Source organism: Trachemys scripta, chromosome 17, assembly GCF_013100865.1.
Source record: "Trachemys scripta elegans isolate TJP31775 chromosome 17, CAS_Tse_1.0, whole genome shotgun sequence".
NCBI classification, from domain to species: Eukaryota; Metazoa; Chordata; order Testudines; family Emydidae; genus Trachemys; species Trachemys scripta.
In genome coordinates this window covers 17,215,075-17,230,163 of record NC_048314.1, presented here as the reverse complement: position 1 = coordinate 17,230,163, position 15,089 = coordinate 17,215,075, and the positions used below count along the sequence as shown (strand labels likewise).

Here is a 15,089-nt window from a genome sequence, read left to right as displayed (position 1 = left end):
CGGCCGAGCCCCCGGCCCGGCACCCGAGCCGCCGACCGCATGTCCGATTTTCCCGGACATGTCCGGCTTTTTGGGATTTGGAGCCCAAAAAGCCGGACATGTCCGGGAAAATCCGGACGTATGGTAACCCTATATTAACTATTTGGGATGTCTGTTGTGTTAACATTTCTGCTCTGTTTTTATTCATGCTGACCTTGAATTAGGCAGCAAGGAAGGTTTCTAATTTGCACAGAACTTGAAACATCCTTTATTAATTGGTTAATTATGGTGGTGGGAATAAGCTTTTAGAAGTGCCTTTAATCTCCTGCCACCCTGAAGCCAAACAACAGTGTGAGAACTGCAAAATTATACTAACTAAAAACAGAAAGTGAAACTGATTAGTCTAGTTTCATTGTCCAAACTGAGTACTGTAAAATGCAAGCCGTGAACGTCATAAACAATGAGAACCTAACTTAATTTTTTTGTCAACATATATTTTTACCGGTTAGTTTGCTGACTCGATTAGCTAAATTCTCTACTAGTATAAACTGGTGCACCTCCACTGAAGTTAACTGAGTTGCACCAACAGAACATGGTCAGTGCTGGGTGTGACTTTTTAATTTTTTTTTTTTTTTTAAATTCGGGTTCCCTAATGGTGCAAGAAACACTGGTGCAAGGGGACCAACACAAGACATACACAATTAAAACAGTGTATATTTCCTTTTTGTGACATTCCTGATACCTTTTGAAGAACACCTCTATACAGGTGGGTTGGTTGGTTTGGTATTGTGGGGTGTCTTCCCCCCCACCACCCTCCCAGTGAAGTGAACATAGTTTAGATTCTAACACTGAGTAAAATTACTTGAATCAAATAGTCCCATAAATAATTTTTAATACATACTGTGTGTGGGCTGGGGGGGGGGGTTATAACACATAGTCCCCCTACTGCTAAACCAGGAGTCTCTGCAAAACCTGGCATTTCTACATCAGGAGTCAGGCATGTGCATGCATCTGGTTGTGACACTGCTCAGCGCGAACTGCCCATAAAATCTGGAGCTAGGCACCTTCTGCTTCTCTTCTGCTGTTTAATTTAGAATTGACCATCTCTATCTCACATACAACACCTGACAGATATTACTTGAATTACTTGGCTGTTCTGCACCTGGTGTTGATGCCCTAAATATGTTTCTTAAATAGAGTCACCTCACTTTCAGCCAATAGGCATTTTCTATTACTAAACATCTCCTGGTACGATTACATTGCCTATAAACATCACTACTTTCTATACAAGTGGAAAGTGCTATTTGCAGGTTTCTAGGACTGTTTGTTAGGAAATAACTTTTATTAACACCTTTCTGTACCAAAGGGATGGTGGGGTCAGTGGAGGAATAACACCAGACGCTTTTTAATATTAACCTGGGATCAATGCAATGGTTCTAAATTTTCAGTAATGGAGTGCAAGAATCCAACACCCAAGTGGATGCCAGCTTGCTCAAGGGGTACATATAATCATGGCAACTGCCTGCACAGAGCTGCTGATTAGTCATGTGTTCTAGGTGTCTGCACATGGCTCCCTTTGCACACCAAAATTGTGGCCCTTTGGGCTGAGATTTGTGTCAGAGCATTAAATCTCCAACCAGTTATTAATCCCCATCAGGATATGCCTTGGTGCTCTATTACAGTTACTTAAATACTAATGAAGACTTAAACGATACACCAGCTGAGAACTGGAGAGTGAAGAGGCAATTAGATTTCTTTTAAAAAATATGCAAATATCTTGCACATGTATAATTTGTACAAGAAGCTAGACTCCCTGGGGTGTATGTTTTGGTTCTACTCAGCAGTAGTTGCTCCTATATAAACTATAATTCTCACAATGGCAGAGTGACCTAAGGGTAGATTTTCAGTATTCTCTTCACATGATTAGACACAACTTTCCTTCCCAAGAAGAGAAGCGGTGTGCTCAGTTCCTCGTGCCTCTTGGTGATATTTATTTATTTTTTTAAATACTAGGTTGCATTGAACAGTAGCTATATATAACTGCCTAATTCATCTTCCTGAGTAGTGTGTGTGTGTTGTTTTTTTTTTTTTTTTAAATGTGGGATGTGATTCTTAATGGGACTAGGGGCTGAACTCTGTCTCTGTATGTGTTTATCCTTGAAATCAACTAATATCATGGTCAGTTTTTCATCTACAGTCAAACCCTTTTACTATTGTATAGGAGTGTCTTAGGCCTGATGGCACAATGTGTTGATACTTGCGGAGGAAGAAGTCAATGGAAATTTTGCCAGTGAGAACAGGGGAAATGTAAACACATAGGTGTTTTAAACCAGATTTTGGCTTTATCTAATTCCCCAGCACATCTGCGTTCAGCAGGATCTTGTGGTGGAGGTGGGTGTGTGCGCATGCACATGACGATGCTATGCCTGCAGTCTGCAGAGGGGCATGGCTCTTGGTTTCCTTGGACATTACTCCTGCATTGTCTACCCATGTAGTTCCTGAGAGTGACGAAGCAGTACCTTCCCCACGTGGCTCGTCTGTGCCTGATCAGCACCTTCCTGGAGGATGGGATCCGCATGTGGTTCCAGTGGAGCGAACAGAGGGATTACATTGATGCCACGTGGAACTGTGGCTATTTCCTGGCCTCCATCTTTGTGTTCCTAAATCTCTCTGGACAGCTGAGTAAGTGGCTCTTAATCGTCTATTAGGGCAGATGCCAAATCACGCTAGTGTTTCTGGCTCATGGGAAGCCTAGTTTGTTTATTTATTCTTTACCCATCAAGCGCTTTATATTTTGATGATGCTTCATAGGTTGAATAAAGACTTTTCATTGACCTCCCCACATGTTTTGCTCCTTGACTTTGAGTCCACATGGTACCTCTTGGTCAATGAAAACTCTGACGAGTCCCTTAGTTGATAGTATTATTAGCTATTTAATTCTGTATGTGTACCCAGATCTTAATAGGTGCATTCTGTAAGTAAAATACTTCCTGTTGTTTGTTTTTTAAAGAGGAGGAATTGCTCCAATATATCAAGATAATTATAGTGCCATGGGTTTCTTGCCTCAGCCCAATATTGGCTCTTACGGAGGTTAATGTCAACTGGAAAAATATTTTTTCTTGTTTTATGCAGGAAGCATTTCAATCCTGTCCTCTTCACAAAAGCAATGGCACTATGTTAGTTCATGAGGACTAGGAAGTGAAACAGACTAGACACTTTAAGTCTAGCTCCTACGTCCATGCTGAGTGAACAGTATCATTGGTGGAAAAGGAACTAAATTCTCCCTGTTTATATTGCGTGTGCCCCTTTTTAAAATCGTCTCGTGCACACACACTCCAATTGCCTAGTCGTTCAAAGTCCTGTGTCCAGGTTTTGCTTTTGTATTTTGTCCAGGCAAAAATTTAATGTTGCTAAATCTTTTCCCCTGGAGATAGCTTACTTAATAGACTTCTTTTAGTCAACAGTTCTCAGTGTGGAAATCCGCCTGCAGGGAAATGTGATCGGTTTTCTTTTGAATGCAAGATTTAAAGGAAAGCTTCGGTTTGTTTAATATTCTGTATTCTCGAAAGAACTATGGTATCATTCTCCCACCGCCACTTCACGAAAGGCAACATCCAAACCATACTTGGCTATTTTTTTGTTTAACTTCTTGTGACATTAAGCGTACGTCTACACTGCAGTCGAGCCCAGGTCAATTGACTTGGGTTCAGGCTGCAGGGCTAAAAATAGCACTGTAGACATTCAGGCTTGGGCTGGAGCCCAGGGTCTGAGACCCACCCAGCCACCTTGCAGGGTTTGAAAGGGTGGGCACCAGCCTGAGCCCAAATGGCCACACTGCAATTTTATAACCCCGCAGTCTGAGCTCCACGAGCTGGAGTTAGCTGACCTGGGCCATGTTGCGGCCGTGCTGCAGGTCTTTTATTGCAGAGTAGATGTACCCTTGCATGGCAGCTGCCAACTAGTACGATGTGCCAGGGACTAAACCAAGCATATGTTTGATCCTTTGCTCCATCACCTGGTGGAATAATGGAGAGATGTTCTTCAGGAGCCATAAGACAATGTCGGCTATAGAGAAGCTCCTTGGAGAATGCAGATTTTAAAGCTGACTTTCCCCCCCCAAAGCAACAGTGTTCTGACACCGATGTCTCCAAGCAGAGGCTCTCTGTGTCTTGGCTACATGAAATCCTTAACCTTCTGAAATTCAAAACACAACCAGAGCCAGCTGTTTCCTGTGTGCGCTGGAGATGTGGTAACGCTGTTTAATTTCCCTTCCTCAGGCGGCTGTATCCTGGTGCTGAGTAGGAACTTTGTGCAGTATGCCTGCTTCGGCTTGTTCGGCATTATAGCATTACAGGTAGGAAGCCTCAAGTCTTCCAAAGGACCGTCCCTATCTTTCCGGCCCTCCCCACCAACCCCAATGGGGCTGATCGGCCTAAGCTAAAAGCAGCAGGAAGGACTGCCCCTGCGCATTGAGCCCACGGCCCTCCTTCAGTTGGCCAGGATCTCTTGTGGCAACGTGGTTACAGCTGTTCTTCCTCTGCCATGCACAGCGGCGAGGTATTCTCCTTGGATGCTGATAGGATCGGACGGCTGTAAGTGCTTGGAAAAACAAGTATCAAACCAATCCTGTCCCATATAGTAGGAGGAGGAGCTCTTTGCAACTCACATGAGCTTCAGCAGCCAACTGCATAAGAGACCTATAACTGATTTGGTATTGACCCCCCCCCCCCCCCCCCCCTACTTGCTCCCCCACCACCCCAGCGTGGAAGGATCCCCATTTTATGTTTTTAAAAACAAGGGAAAAAAATTTTGGCCAGGAAGGGTTTTTTGTTAACATTTTGTCTAAAGCGAGTTATAACTTCTGGGTTCTATTCCCAAATTTGCCACTGACTAGTTGTGTGATCTTGGGCATTTAATTGAACCTTCCTGCCTTTCTGTTTTTCCCCATCTGTATAATGGGATGAATACTTGACTGCCACAGGGGATTGCTGAGGGTTAATTAACTATCTGCAAAAAGTCACAGATCTGCCCTGCTATAAAAAGCACCCAGGCTAATGAGTGATCCTGACCGTCTGCATCGAAAATGGATTCTAATAAAAGCTTCTGATTGTCATCATGCCAAACTACTTGCTAAACTAAGTAACTTTTTAAGATGTTATTGATTCTTACGTCCTGCATTTAATCACTGACTTCGAACCCTTTAAAAGCTCTCCCTTCTCAAGGAGCTGGAAATAGCTTAAATATTTCCGTATTTCTTTTTTTCCCCTCCCAGACCATTGCTTACAGCATTCTGTGGGATCTGAAGTTCCTGATGAGGTAGGTCCTAGTTTATTTTACCTCTGTACTGTCCTCACAAACTTGCTTCTGTGAATGTCACCCAGGGATGGGAATGAAGAGATCTTTATAAAGGTCACATTTTAAGGCCATGTCTACACGACAAACATTGATCAACGCAAATTGCGTCGGCCCAAAGCTGCTGCAATCAACGTATCGCCTGTGCAGATGCATACTTGGCTCCTTGCGTCAACACTGCACATACTGGCCAGGAGTGCTTGTGTTGCTGTGCAGTGCACCATGGGTAGATAGCCCAGCGTGCAACGTGCCACCATCCAGTGCACTGTCTTTTGGGGAAGCTTTTGGCAATGCATGATGGGGCAGAAATGAGTCGTGCAGGGGTGATTGGGAGCAAGGAGTCAACTTCCTAGAGTGCAACCGGCTCCATCCCATAATGTCCTCTCTGTCCCATGTTATTTGCACCTTTTTTAAAAAAAAAACCCACAAATTGTATGCAGTCTTCCTTGCTGTCTGCCATCCTTGATAGAAGCTTGGAGCCTGCACAGCTCTGCACTATGGTCATAAGTGTTGTTGCAAGCACTGGATGCATGATCCTCTTGTATCTGCAGAGTCATAAGAACTACTGAATCAGTGGGGAACATGATGATTTCTTGGAGGGCAGAGTGCGGTGGGACATAGTGAGAACCAATTCAAGGTTGTTGGTGGCATTCTCACTCATTCAGGTAGAATGATCTTCGTGACACATCCAAGACGCTCTATGATGTGGCTTTTTTCTTGCACTGACCTGTAGATGTTTCTTCTCCATCTCTTCTCTCTCCCCAGGAACCTTGCCCTTGGGGGAGGCTTGCTGCTGCTCTTGGCTGAGTCACGGTCGGAGGGGAAAAGCATGTTTGCCGGTGTCCCCACCATGCGGGAAAGCTCCCCCAAACAGTACATGCAGCTGGGTGGACGTGTGCTACTGGTCCTCATGTTCATGACACTGCTACATTTTGATGTTAGCTTCTTTTCTGTAAGTATCTGGCACAGAACTGGGAGTCACGGCATTGGGCTTCACTGCTCTGCTACAGCCTGGGTGGGGTCCCAATCCAGCAATTATTCTCATGCGAGTCCTCATCGATTTCACTGGGTCTCCTTATATAAGACTGCTGGATTTGGGCCGTCAACTAGAGATACTGTGTTCTGACCTCCTGGACATGTTATGAGTTAAAAGTAACAGGAAAAGGCCCTTTAATTACTGAAGAAACTGAGATGTCAAATAATCTAGTGATGACCTGCATCACAGCCAGGATGGGCAGGGGTGGTGTCCCTACCCTCTGTTTGCCAGAAGCTGGGAATGGATCACTTGATGGTTACGTGTTGTGTTCATTCCCTCTGGGGCACCTGACACTGGCCACTGTCGGAAGACAGGTCACTGGGCTAGATGGACCTTTGGTCTGACCCAGTATGGCCGTTCTTATATTCTTACAGCAGCCTATTGCATTGCCTTTCCTGAACAACGCTGCAGCGATTACACCTCCTACATGCATATTTCTCTAAGGCCACGTCTACACTTACGGCAGCATGCACAGTACAGGCACTACATGTGTAGCTACACACCACAGTGAAAGGCTCTGGCGGTGGGGAAAGACTCCTACAGCTCCCCACCGCCAGATGCTTTCACTGTGGCAAGGAAAGGCTCTGGCAGGGGGAGGCAGCAGGATAGGACACTGCTGAAATTAGCAGTGCAGACGTGGGTGGCCTGGCTTGGGTGTGCAGAGGGCTATGCAGGGTCTATATCCTGGGGTGTGTAGGATACTCTACTCACCCTAAGCCATGGCTTTCTGTCTACACTGCTATTTATACCTGTGCTAGCTGGGTAGGCAGTGTCTGTGCTCTCTATGCTACCATAACAGAGCTGTGTAGAACCCTGACTCTACTCTTTCCTCTCCCCTCTGCTACTGCAGATTCTCCAGAACATCGTGGGCACAGCCCTGATTATCTTAGTGGCGATTGGCTTTAAGACCAAGCTGGCTGCCTTGACTCTGGTCATATGGCTGTTTGCCATCAACATCTACTTTAACGCCTTCTGGACCATCCCAGCCTACAAGCCCATGCATGACTTCCTCAAGTACGACTTCTTCCAGACCATGTCTGTCATTGGAGGGCTTCTCCTGGTGGTGGCGCTGGGTCCTGGTGGCGTCTCCATGGACGAGAAGAAAAAAGAGTGGTAACGGGAGCAGTGTAGCTTCTCAGGACACAACAGCTTAGGTCCAGGACTGATTCTCTATGGAGTCAACAAAAACTGCCGCCATTTTACGTATACCTGCCCCTCCCGTACCTTCCCCTGTTAAAGGCACAGATGTCTTGAGAATTTAATTTACAGTGGCACCAGTAATCTGATAATAGATGATAAATCCTACTTCTTCGAGGAACATTGCCTAGGTTTATTTTTTTGTCTTGTTTTTAACTTCCTAGAATTGGAACTAATCCAAGGAATCCACATTTCATTGAGTACTTCAGTAATGGCCTTTAAATTTAAAGTACTGTGAGCAGATACACAGCAGTATCATTCAGTGTGCTGTTAAAGTTAAAAAGAAAACAGAAAAAATAACCAAACAAGTGAATTCCCCACTCCCCACAGAGAACTAAAAATCCTCTGTGTATATAAAACCCAGCTGCTGGTTAGAGCATTGTTTGTACAATTGGAGAGTTATGCTAAGCAAAGACATTGGTTTTAAAAAATTACAGTATTATGTACCCAGGTCTGAGCAAGGGGAAGATCCTTTCCACACCCAAAGAGACAGACAGGGAGGGAGAAAGAATGTCAGAAGCAGCTGCATCCTTCTCTAGATGAGGAAAAAGAGGGTTTTATTTTCTGTAATGAAAATGGAATGTCTCATTTCTGTTCCTGAGCGGAACCGGGGGGGGGGGGTGGTGGTATATTGCTGGAAAGATTTCCGTACGATGTTGGGGGTGGGTTAGTGGGAAGAGTCTCAAGACAGACTTCATTTTAAAATGTACTGTACCAAAAACCAATTCTCCTTTTTCAGCATTTTCCATCCACCAACAAAGGGGAGCAAGCCCGACAGTGATTCCCAGAGACAGCTCCTTTCAGCAATCAACCAGTATTTATCTAAATGTGGATCCAGGTTCTTTCAATTTGAGCAGTAACTGGTGGAACCAATATTTGTGGAGCTGTGAAAGACCCTGTTCCTGGTACTGAAAGGCAGAAACTCAAATGCTGAGCATTTCATAATGCATGCAGGGTTCACATCACCTCACCAGTGGGTTCAGAGCAGTGTCTAATCTTCCAGCCTAGAGCGCCCTTTGCTTTCTTGATCCATTTCTGCCAGTCTCTTGTAGATGCAAAAATTCTCCCTCCCCCCCCCCGAGCAACAGCAGGTACAGAACTCTCAAGGGAAAGCACCTGCTCTGGCATCCCTACTCTATCCCTGGGGTAGAGAATGCTTTCCTGAACAGGCGCCATTGTTCCTGTATTAGACAACATGCAAAAATCAGCTGTGTGATGCCTTACTGCCCTGATTCTCAGTCCTGTGTTTCAAATGGCATCTGCCTCATTTTTGACAGTCGTAGCTAAGACTTCTAGGGAGTGGAATATACTTGGCAGTGTCTTAACAGCTGGGGGAGGTAACTTATGCATTCTAACCCTCTGCTGAGCATTTCACTCCGAGAGGAAATGATTCTTTAGTTTAAGTGGGTTGAAGGGAAACAGGTCCTGACTTTGCCCCATCAGTGTAACCTCGTCTTTCACCTCACATCCATCCCTGCCAGGAAGGGGCATTTCACCCTCTGCTAGTGGACTAAATTGATGTTTTGTTTTGTGTTTTTGTTGGTCTTACTGACTTGGATTCTGTGACACTCTTGCCTTGTGACCTTAACTAGCAGCTCGGCAGGCCAACTGCCCTGGTTTCCTGCATCAGTGGCTCCTTTCAGCTGCTTACATCTCCACTTCGAAGAGCAGCCCAGCTCAGCATCTCCAGCGGCCAGCCAGCTCCTGGGCTTTCTTCCCCAAGGAATGCTGCTAAGCCCACTGACCTGGACAGCGCAATGTAACAGTCTTGCCTTTACCTTGGAAAACAGGATTCTCAGCAGCTGGTGATAAACAGAAATGCCTCCACGCATGTTCAGCCATTTACATCAATGGAAGGGAGAATGGCCTTTGCAGTGACAGAGAGCACTAGGACTGGAGAGATTTCTTAAATTCATTTAATAGTTACCCTGTGGCTTTTTTTTATTTTTCCCCAGAGCAGGTTTTGTAGTCCCTCCCCCCCCCCCACTGCTCTTGTAGTGCCTGTGTCTTCATTGTGCAGGAAACTAAACTTTCAGCTTCCTCCTGACGTTCAATACATAAAGGATATGACTGACTTTCACACTGCAGTTGCTACGGGCAACTGTTTAGAATACACGCACGCCCCTTACCCGCAGCAATATTCTCTTCCAAACATTCTAGCTCTTGTGGACAATTCAAGTATTTATAACTTAATAGGTAGAAACAGGTCTTGTCACTACCCCTTAATTAGCTTCCTTATGACTGATCCCCTCATTCTGCCCAGCTAAGGAGCTTGATCACTTTGGAAGAAGAATTGTTCAATATTTCAGAAACTAACTGATCCATGAAATTCCTCTTTCCTGGAGAGGCTGCCTGCAGCCCCATAGGAAGTTCAGGCATCACAAAATCGCTGTTCCCCTTTAGGAAAGGTAAATGTCACTAGCCTTTGGAGCAGGGATCTTGCAAGTACAGTACACCATCAGCATTAAGGAGAGGGCTTTTTTTAAATACACTGCTCTCTTCCCGCCAGCATGCTACTTTTTAGCCAATGTGTCCTTTGCAAGAGGGCTAGCCGCGTCTCACGTGCACTGCTGTACTGCATATCTTCCAGAACTGATGCAGTGACATCTCTAACGGTTGGAATGCTCTCTTGAAGGCAGGATGTAATCTACCAATTGGCTTTGCAAAGTGTTCTGAATTCACTTTTTTTTTTTGCTTTATGTGGAAAGAGAAATAAGTATAAATTCTCATTTTATGCTGTATTTTGTATCTTAGTTGTGTTTGAAAATGTCCTGATTTTTGGAAACCATCAAAATAAAACTATGGCATCTTTGTTGTATCCAGCTTGAGTGCACAGTTGGTGACCCTTTGGGGATGGTGTTCCCTGGCTAAAGCTTGGTATTAATATCCTCTGTGTAGTAGATTCCTGCGTGGCAGGAAATGGAATAAAAATGCCAACCCTTTCAGCAAAAAATAAAGTGCCACAGAATAACTTTATATTAGTATAAGGCACCCAATCATTGGCAGCTCAGTCAGAACTAGGCCATGCCCCAAGAATCGACCCTAATGCCCACAACCCACTTGTGCTCCAGCTCACTAAAGCCCCCCATCAGCAACAGATGGTTGAAACCTGACAACGGTGCAGGCAAGGCCAGGCTTTTCAATAGAACTTGTACCACCCTGCCCCCTTTAGACCACCACACTGCCACATAACTAGCTCCAGCCAACTACTGTTTCACACTTATAGAAAAGTTTATTTGCCATTGGCTGCTTTCTTGAAGCTTTTGGGTTTTCGATGGTGACTCTTAAATTTCTTCTTTAAGGAACTCAATTGTGGCTGTGGAGAGAGAGAGAAATTGCACTGTCTTTCGAAGAACCTCTTCATGTCTCTGGGCTAGCATAAGCCTGCATGTGGCCAGGGCTAGAATGCTCAGACAAGGCATCCCTCCAAGCTGCTGTTTTTACAGGCTGTCAGTACAATCCCAATCCTAGCTACTGAGGACATGGCCAGTGAGAGACAAGACTTGACCTCCAGCTCCCCTCAGCCCTAGTATAAGAGCTAAAAAATAACATCCCCTCCCTTTCTCCCAACAAACACAGTCTCTGTACCAAATGCTCCTGCTAGAACGGAGCCATAAAATACTGCAGATCCTGTTCTCCCCGAGGAAGGGAGACAAGGAGCAAATCCACCTCCTCCCCTCTGGGCTGTCTTCTAGAATCATCCTCTTCATCAGCAATGATGTTCCTGAAATTACGTATGCCCACTTTACACATTCAGGGCCTGAACATGCATTCCTGCTGTTTCTCAAACACACAAGGACGGCAGGATCAGGACTAAAATGTCTGCCCCTGTGAAGAGATCTACAGGCTGAATCAGGAGCACTGAGAAAGAGAAAAGGGGCCAGACTAAACCCTATCAACCTTTACATTCTAAAGGGGATTGATTAAGAAGGGAGTAGTGGAAGTAATTTTAGGACCCAAAGGACATTTCTGTCTCCCTGGCCTAAGATTCCCACTCCTGAGGCAGCAAGCAGTAGAATTCAAACCAGGATTAGACATTTATATAGGTAATAATAGCCCCAGTTACCCTAGCCAGGATACAAGTTCACTAAAGGATAGAATCTGACTGCTTCAGGGTCAGAAGGAAACATCCCCTGAAAGGTTTTATACCAGCTGAGCCCATCTCACATCAGCCCCTCTCACAGACATGAGAGCAGATAGCTCATTGGTCTAATCATGCAGTACATCCTCACCCACAGGGGCTCACCTCTGATTCTGCAAACACTCTCTCTTGATGTGGCTGTGCATGGCAGCCCAGCACTCACCTTTCCCCTTTTGTTGCCAGCTCGTCTGGTCTCGTCCATCTTTTCACTCTCCTCTCCATTCACGCCGCTGTTTTCCTCGGCGGGCTTGGCCACATCTTCCTCGCTATCTGTCATGAAGTCATCATCACCTTCCCGTTCTCCTTGCACCACCGGCCTTTTTTCTGGGAAAAGCTCAGCTAAAACACAACGCAAGACCCAACTTGGGATCAGTTTCCTCTGGCTCCTGCTGTGGCTTCACGGGCAACTTCCTTAAAGGGGACTTTGCAAAACTGAAGCACCAGATTCCAGTTCTTTTATCAGCAAGGGCTGAATATCCCTGACCGCCGGGCAGCTCATTACTACCAAGACCCTTGGAAGACAAATATAACCCCTGTATTTCAGTAATAAGTGCCCAGTACCCTGATTAGCCCAGCTACAGGGGATAGTCAGCCAACATAGTCCTGTAGCCTTACAACTCCACCTCTCCTCCAGCCTTTTTTAGACAGGAACTCAATGGAATTCACTCTACCTGGTAGGAAATCCTCTGCAGGGTGGGTGGGATTGTAGACTCCAGGACTGTTCTGGGAAAGGCAGTGGAGTGCATGTTGCCTGTGAGCATGCAGGTTCCGGCAGGTCTTGTGCTGACAAGTACTTCTCCCCTTGTACGATCTCTGTCTTGGTGGTGATTCAGTGATAACTGGCATTTAACGCTCAGGATCTGGAGAAGAGTAACCCCCCACCCACTCTGGATTCTGTGTGTAGGAATCACCACCTTCCCACATACATGTTGTACGTGCCGCATGTTCCTCCCTGCTGGCAGTACGGCAGTAAAAGCACTGGGTGGGTCCAGTCCTGCTGCTGCCCTCTAATGCTAGCAAAGGAAATGCCACATCTCTTTTTCCTAGGGTTTTGTTCTTTTCTGTTTGCAACCAACGATAAATTATCTATGGGCATCCCTCCCCCATGCTGCTAACAAAGTTTAAATTGATGTTAAACTGAGCTGACTTTGTGGCTTCCCAGCGGATAGCCAACCAGAAAGAGGAGCCAGCGAATAGAAACGGAGAGCGTCCCTTTAACACGGTCAGAAAACACCAAAGCTCCTGCTCACATGGGTACAGGTCGCTCATGCTATCATCTGTGTCAACTTCTTCCTCTTCACTGGACGTAGGCTCCCAGAATTCTCCTTTTCTGCGGGGCTGCCTGCTCCCCTCAGCCTGGTCATCTCGCCGCCGCTGTCTCTTCTGCAGGAGGCAGGCAGGGACGTACTCCACGCCCTCCTTCTGGCATTCCTCATCTAAAAATAAACCAGGCAGGGCTCATTCACAAATAATGCAAGTGGTTCAAGAATTTGGTGGTCTCGTTAAGAACAGAATGGACTAGAAGCAGAGCACAGTGCTAGGTAGCACGTCAGAAATGCAAACAGCATCTATGAGCAGACCTAGAGAGACATTAAGCAGACCTAGGAAGTCTAAGGTTTTGTCATGCTGCCCGTATTTCTGTTTCTAGCAGCAGCAAAGGGGAGGGGGGTGTTGACTGTTTGTGAAAGGTGTCAGGCTCAACAGTCCTGCAGACTGGAGTCCACTGAGGAAGTACAGCACGAGCAACACCAGTGCCAGCTTCCCACACACACTGCCCCAACTCTCACTGGGAGATACCTACAAGGGCTGCAGTGTAGTTCAGTCTCCCTGGTCCACTCAAAACTTGGCTTCTCTGATGAGTATGCAGATATTGTAACTGCAGGGGAGATGGTTTTTATGAGGTAGCTGCTTGCTCACCAGAACCTGGACTGGGATATGCCAGCTCATTTCATACAGGCCATCAAGCAGCCATCAGAGGTTGACATTTAGTCACTGCTGACCTGGGCAGGATTTGAAGAAGTTACCTGAAGGTGAACATTGGCACCAGTAACCTGCAACCTCCAGTCCCTTTGCTGATGAAACACAACTATGTCAAGAGCCAGACACATTTAGTCTTGAGATGACTTGAAGTCTTAACACAATTCCCCACAGATATGAGCTGTTATGTAGGTTTGCATTAGTGAGGCCCAAGAAGTTCCCAAACTGTGGCGTGCAGAGAGGTTGCTGGTCACTTGGTACCAGTTCCTCCTCATTTCCAGCTGCTAAGTTGTATTTAAGGGCAGCTAAAAAAAATATTAAATAATTCCCTAATAATATTTTCAGTGCAAGTGATAGTTGCCACAGAGATATTACGGGATCACAAATGGCAGGAAACATGTCTACAAGATAATCCCTGAATTAAAGTGCGACCCACACTATTGGAAAGTTTTTTGTTAGTCTTTAAGGTGCCACCAGACTCTTTGTTGTTACTCTAAAGTAGACACTCCAATTTGTTCACTATAAAAAACCATCGCTCTCTACTTTTGAAGTCACCCTTCCTGGCTGGGAAAAGCATGCAGGAGCACTGCTCTGTATTACTGCCACGTTGTAGAACGATTTCCAAACACTTTACACATGCACAGCAGGAGAGCACGTTAAAAGATCAGAAAGGGAAGAGAAAAAACACAGCAGAAGATGATAGAGCCACTTACATTTTTTCAGCGCTCTCTGATAGCGCCTTCCTTGGACATGACGCAGCACATGCTCTGGAAGCCTGTTGATGTGCCTGAGAGTGAGCTTGCAAAACAGCTGATGGCTAGAGAATAAAAAACAGACACACCGTTTAGTAAAGTTATTATATAAAAGAAATGAGAGTCTTTCACCTTTAAGTGGCTATTTCAGAGTCAATTGCTGCTTTATAAATGCTTTCCCAGCACACTGGATGGATACCCACTTAAACACTCAGGCATCACTCCCCTACTGGGCATGCAATTAACATTAGCAAGAGCTCCGCGTGAACATTAAGGAAAAAACAGACACGCACGGATTCTTGGTACTGGGCACAATGTGTGGCTCGAATTCGCTGTAGTCAAATGCTCTTGCTGTTTTTATCAGTCTCAGATACTTCTTGCCACTCGTATAAGCTTGCAGCTCTGGCATCCGACATGGCAGCTCGTGACCTGTCAACCTGCATTTCACCTGAGCAGCCAAAAAGGAGAGAAGAAAACAGCCTATTGGAGCAGTGCAAGGGCTTCTGTGATACTCTGGCTCTTACCAGGCTAGGCATAAAGGTCTCTCCCTCCACCTCCCTGGCTCCAGACACCCCCAAGCAACCTTCCCTGCAGTCTACATCATTTTGGTCCCAAAACCACTTCTCTAACGGGGGGGGGGGGCGGCGGCAGCCCC

General features: G+C 45.8%; 2 protein-coding genes across 2 annotated transcripts in view; one reads left to right on the top strand and one right to left on the bottom strand.

The window, feature by feature from the left end:
• The window catches only part of SURF4 (surfeit 4), a 21,041-nt gene extending 10,659 nt beyond the window's left edge, over nucleotides 1-10,382 (top strand). Inside the window, exons 2-6 of the mRNA XM_034793602.1 lie at nucleotides 2,475-2,661; nucleotides 4,257-4,333; nucleotides 5,252-5,295; nucleotides 6,097-6,283; nucleotides 7,218-10,382. Of these exons, the coding sequence (XP_034649493.1) occupies nucleotides 2,475-2,661; nucleotides 4,257-4,333; nucleotides 5,252-5,295; nucleotides 6,097-6,283; nucleotides 7,218-7,484 (762 nt within the window). The 3' untranslated portion in view covers nucleotides 7,485-10,382. The remainder of the gene's footprint in view (nucleotides 1-2,474; nucleotides 2,662-4,256; nucleotides 4,334-5,251; nucleotides 5,296-6,096; nucleotides 6,284-7,217) is intronic.
• Nucleotides 10,383-10,771: 389 nt separating this feature from the next.
• SURF2 (surfeit 2) lies at nucleotides 10,772-14,970 on the bottom strand. The gene is made up of 5 exons (XM_034793603.1): nucleotides 14,728-14,970; nucleotides 14,396-14,499; nucleotides 12,956-13,141; nucleotides 11,869-12,044; nucleotides 10,772-10,880 (listed from the first exon to the last, which is right to left on the bottom strand). Exons 1-5 carry the CDS (start codon nucleotides 14,841-14,843, stop codon nucleotides 10,797-10,799), a joined length of 666 nt encoding a protein of 221 aa, XP_034649494.1. The 5' UTR covers nucleotides 14,844-14,970; the 3' UTR covers nucleotides 10,772-10,796.
• Between the last annotated feature and the right edge of the window lie 119 nt (nucleotides 14,971-15,089).

Coding starts and splice junctions, on each gene's coding strand:
- SURF2 (XM_034793603.1), bottom strand. CDS start 14,843: ATGCCAGAGCTGCAAGCTTATACGAGTGGCAAGAAGTATCTGAGACTG. Junction 13,142..14,395: donor TCAGAGAGCGCTGAAAAAAT/GTAAGTGGCTCT, acceptor GTTTATTTTTAG/ATGAGGAATGCCAGAAGGAG. Junction 10,881..11,868: donor CTGGCAACAAAAGGGGAAAG/GTGAGTGCTGGG, acceptor CTCTCTCCACAG/CCACAATTGAGTTCCTTAAA.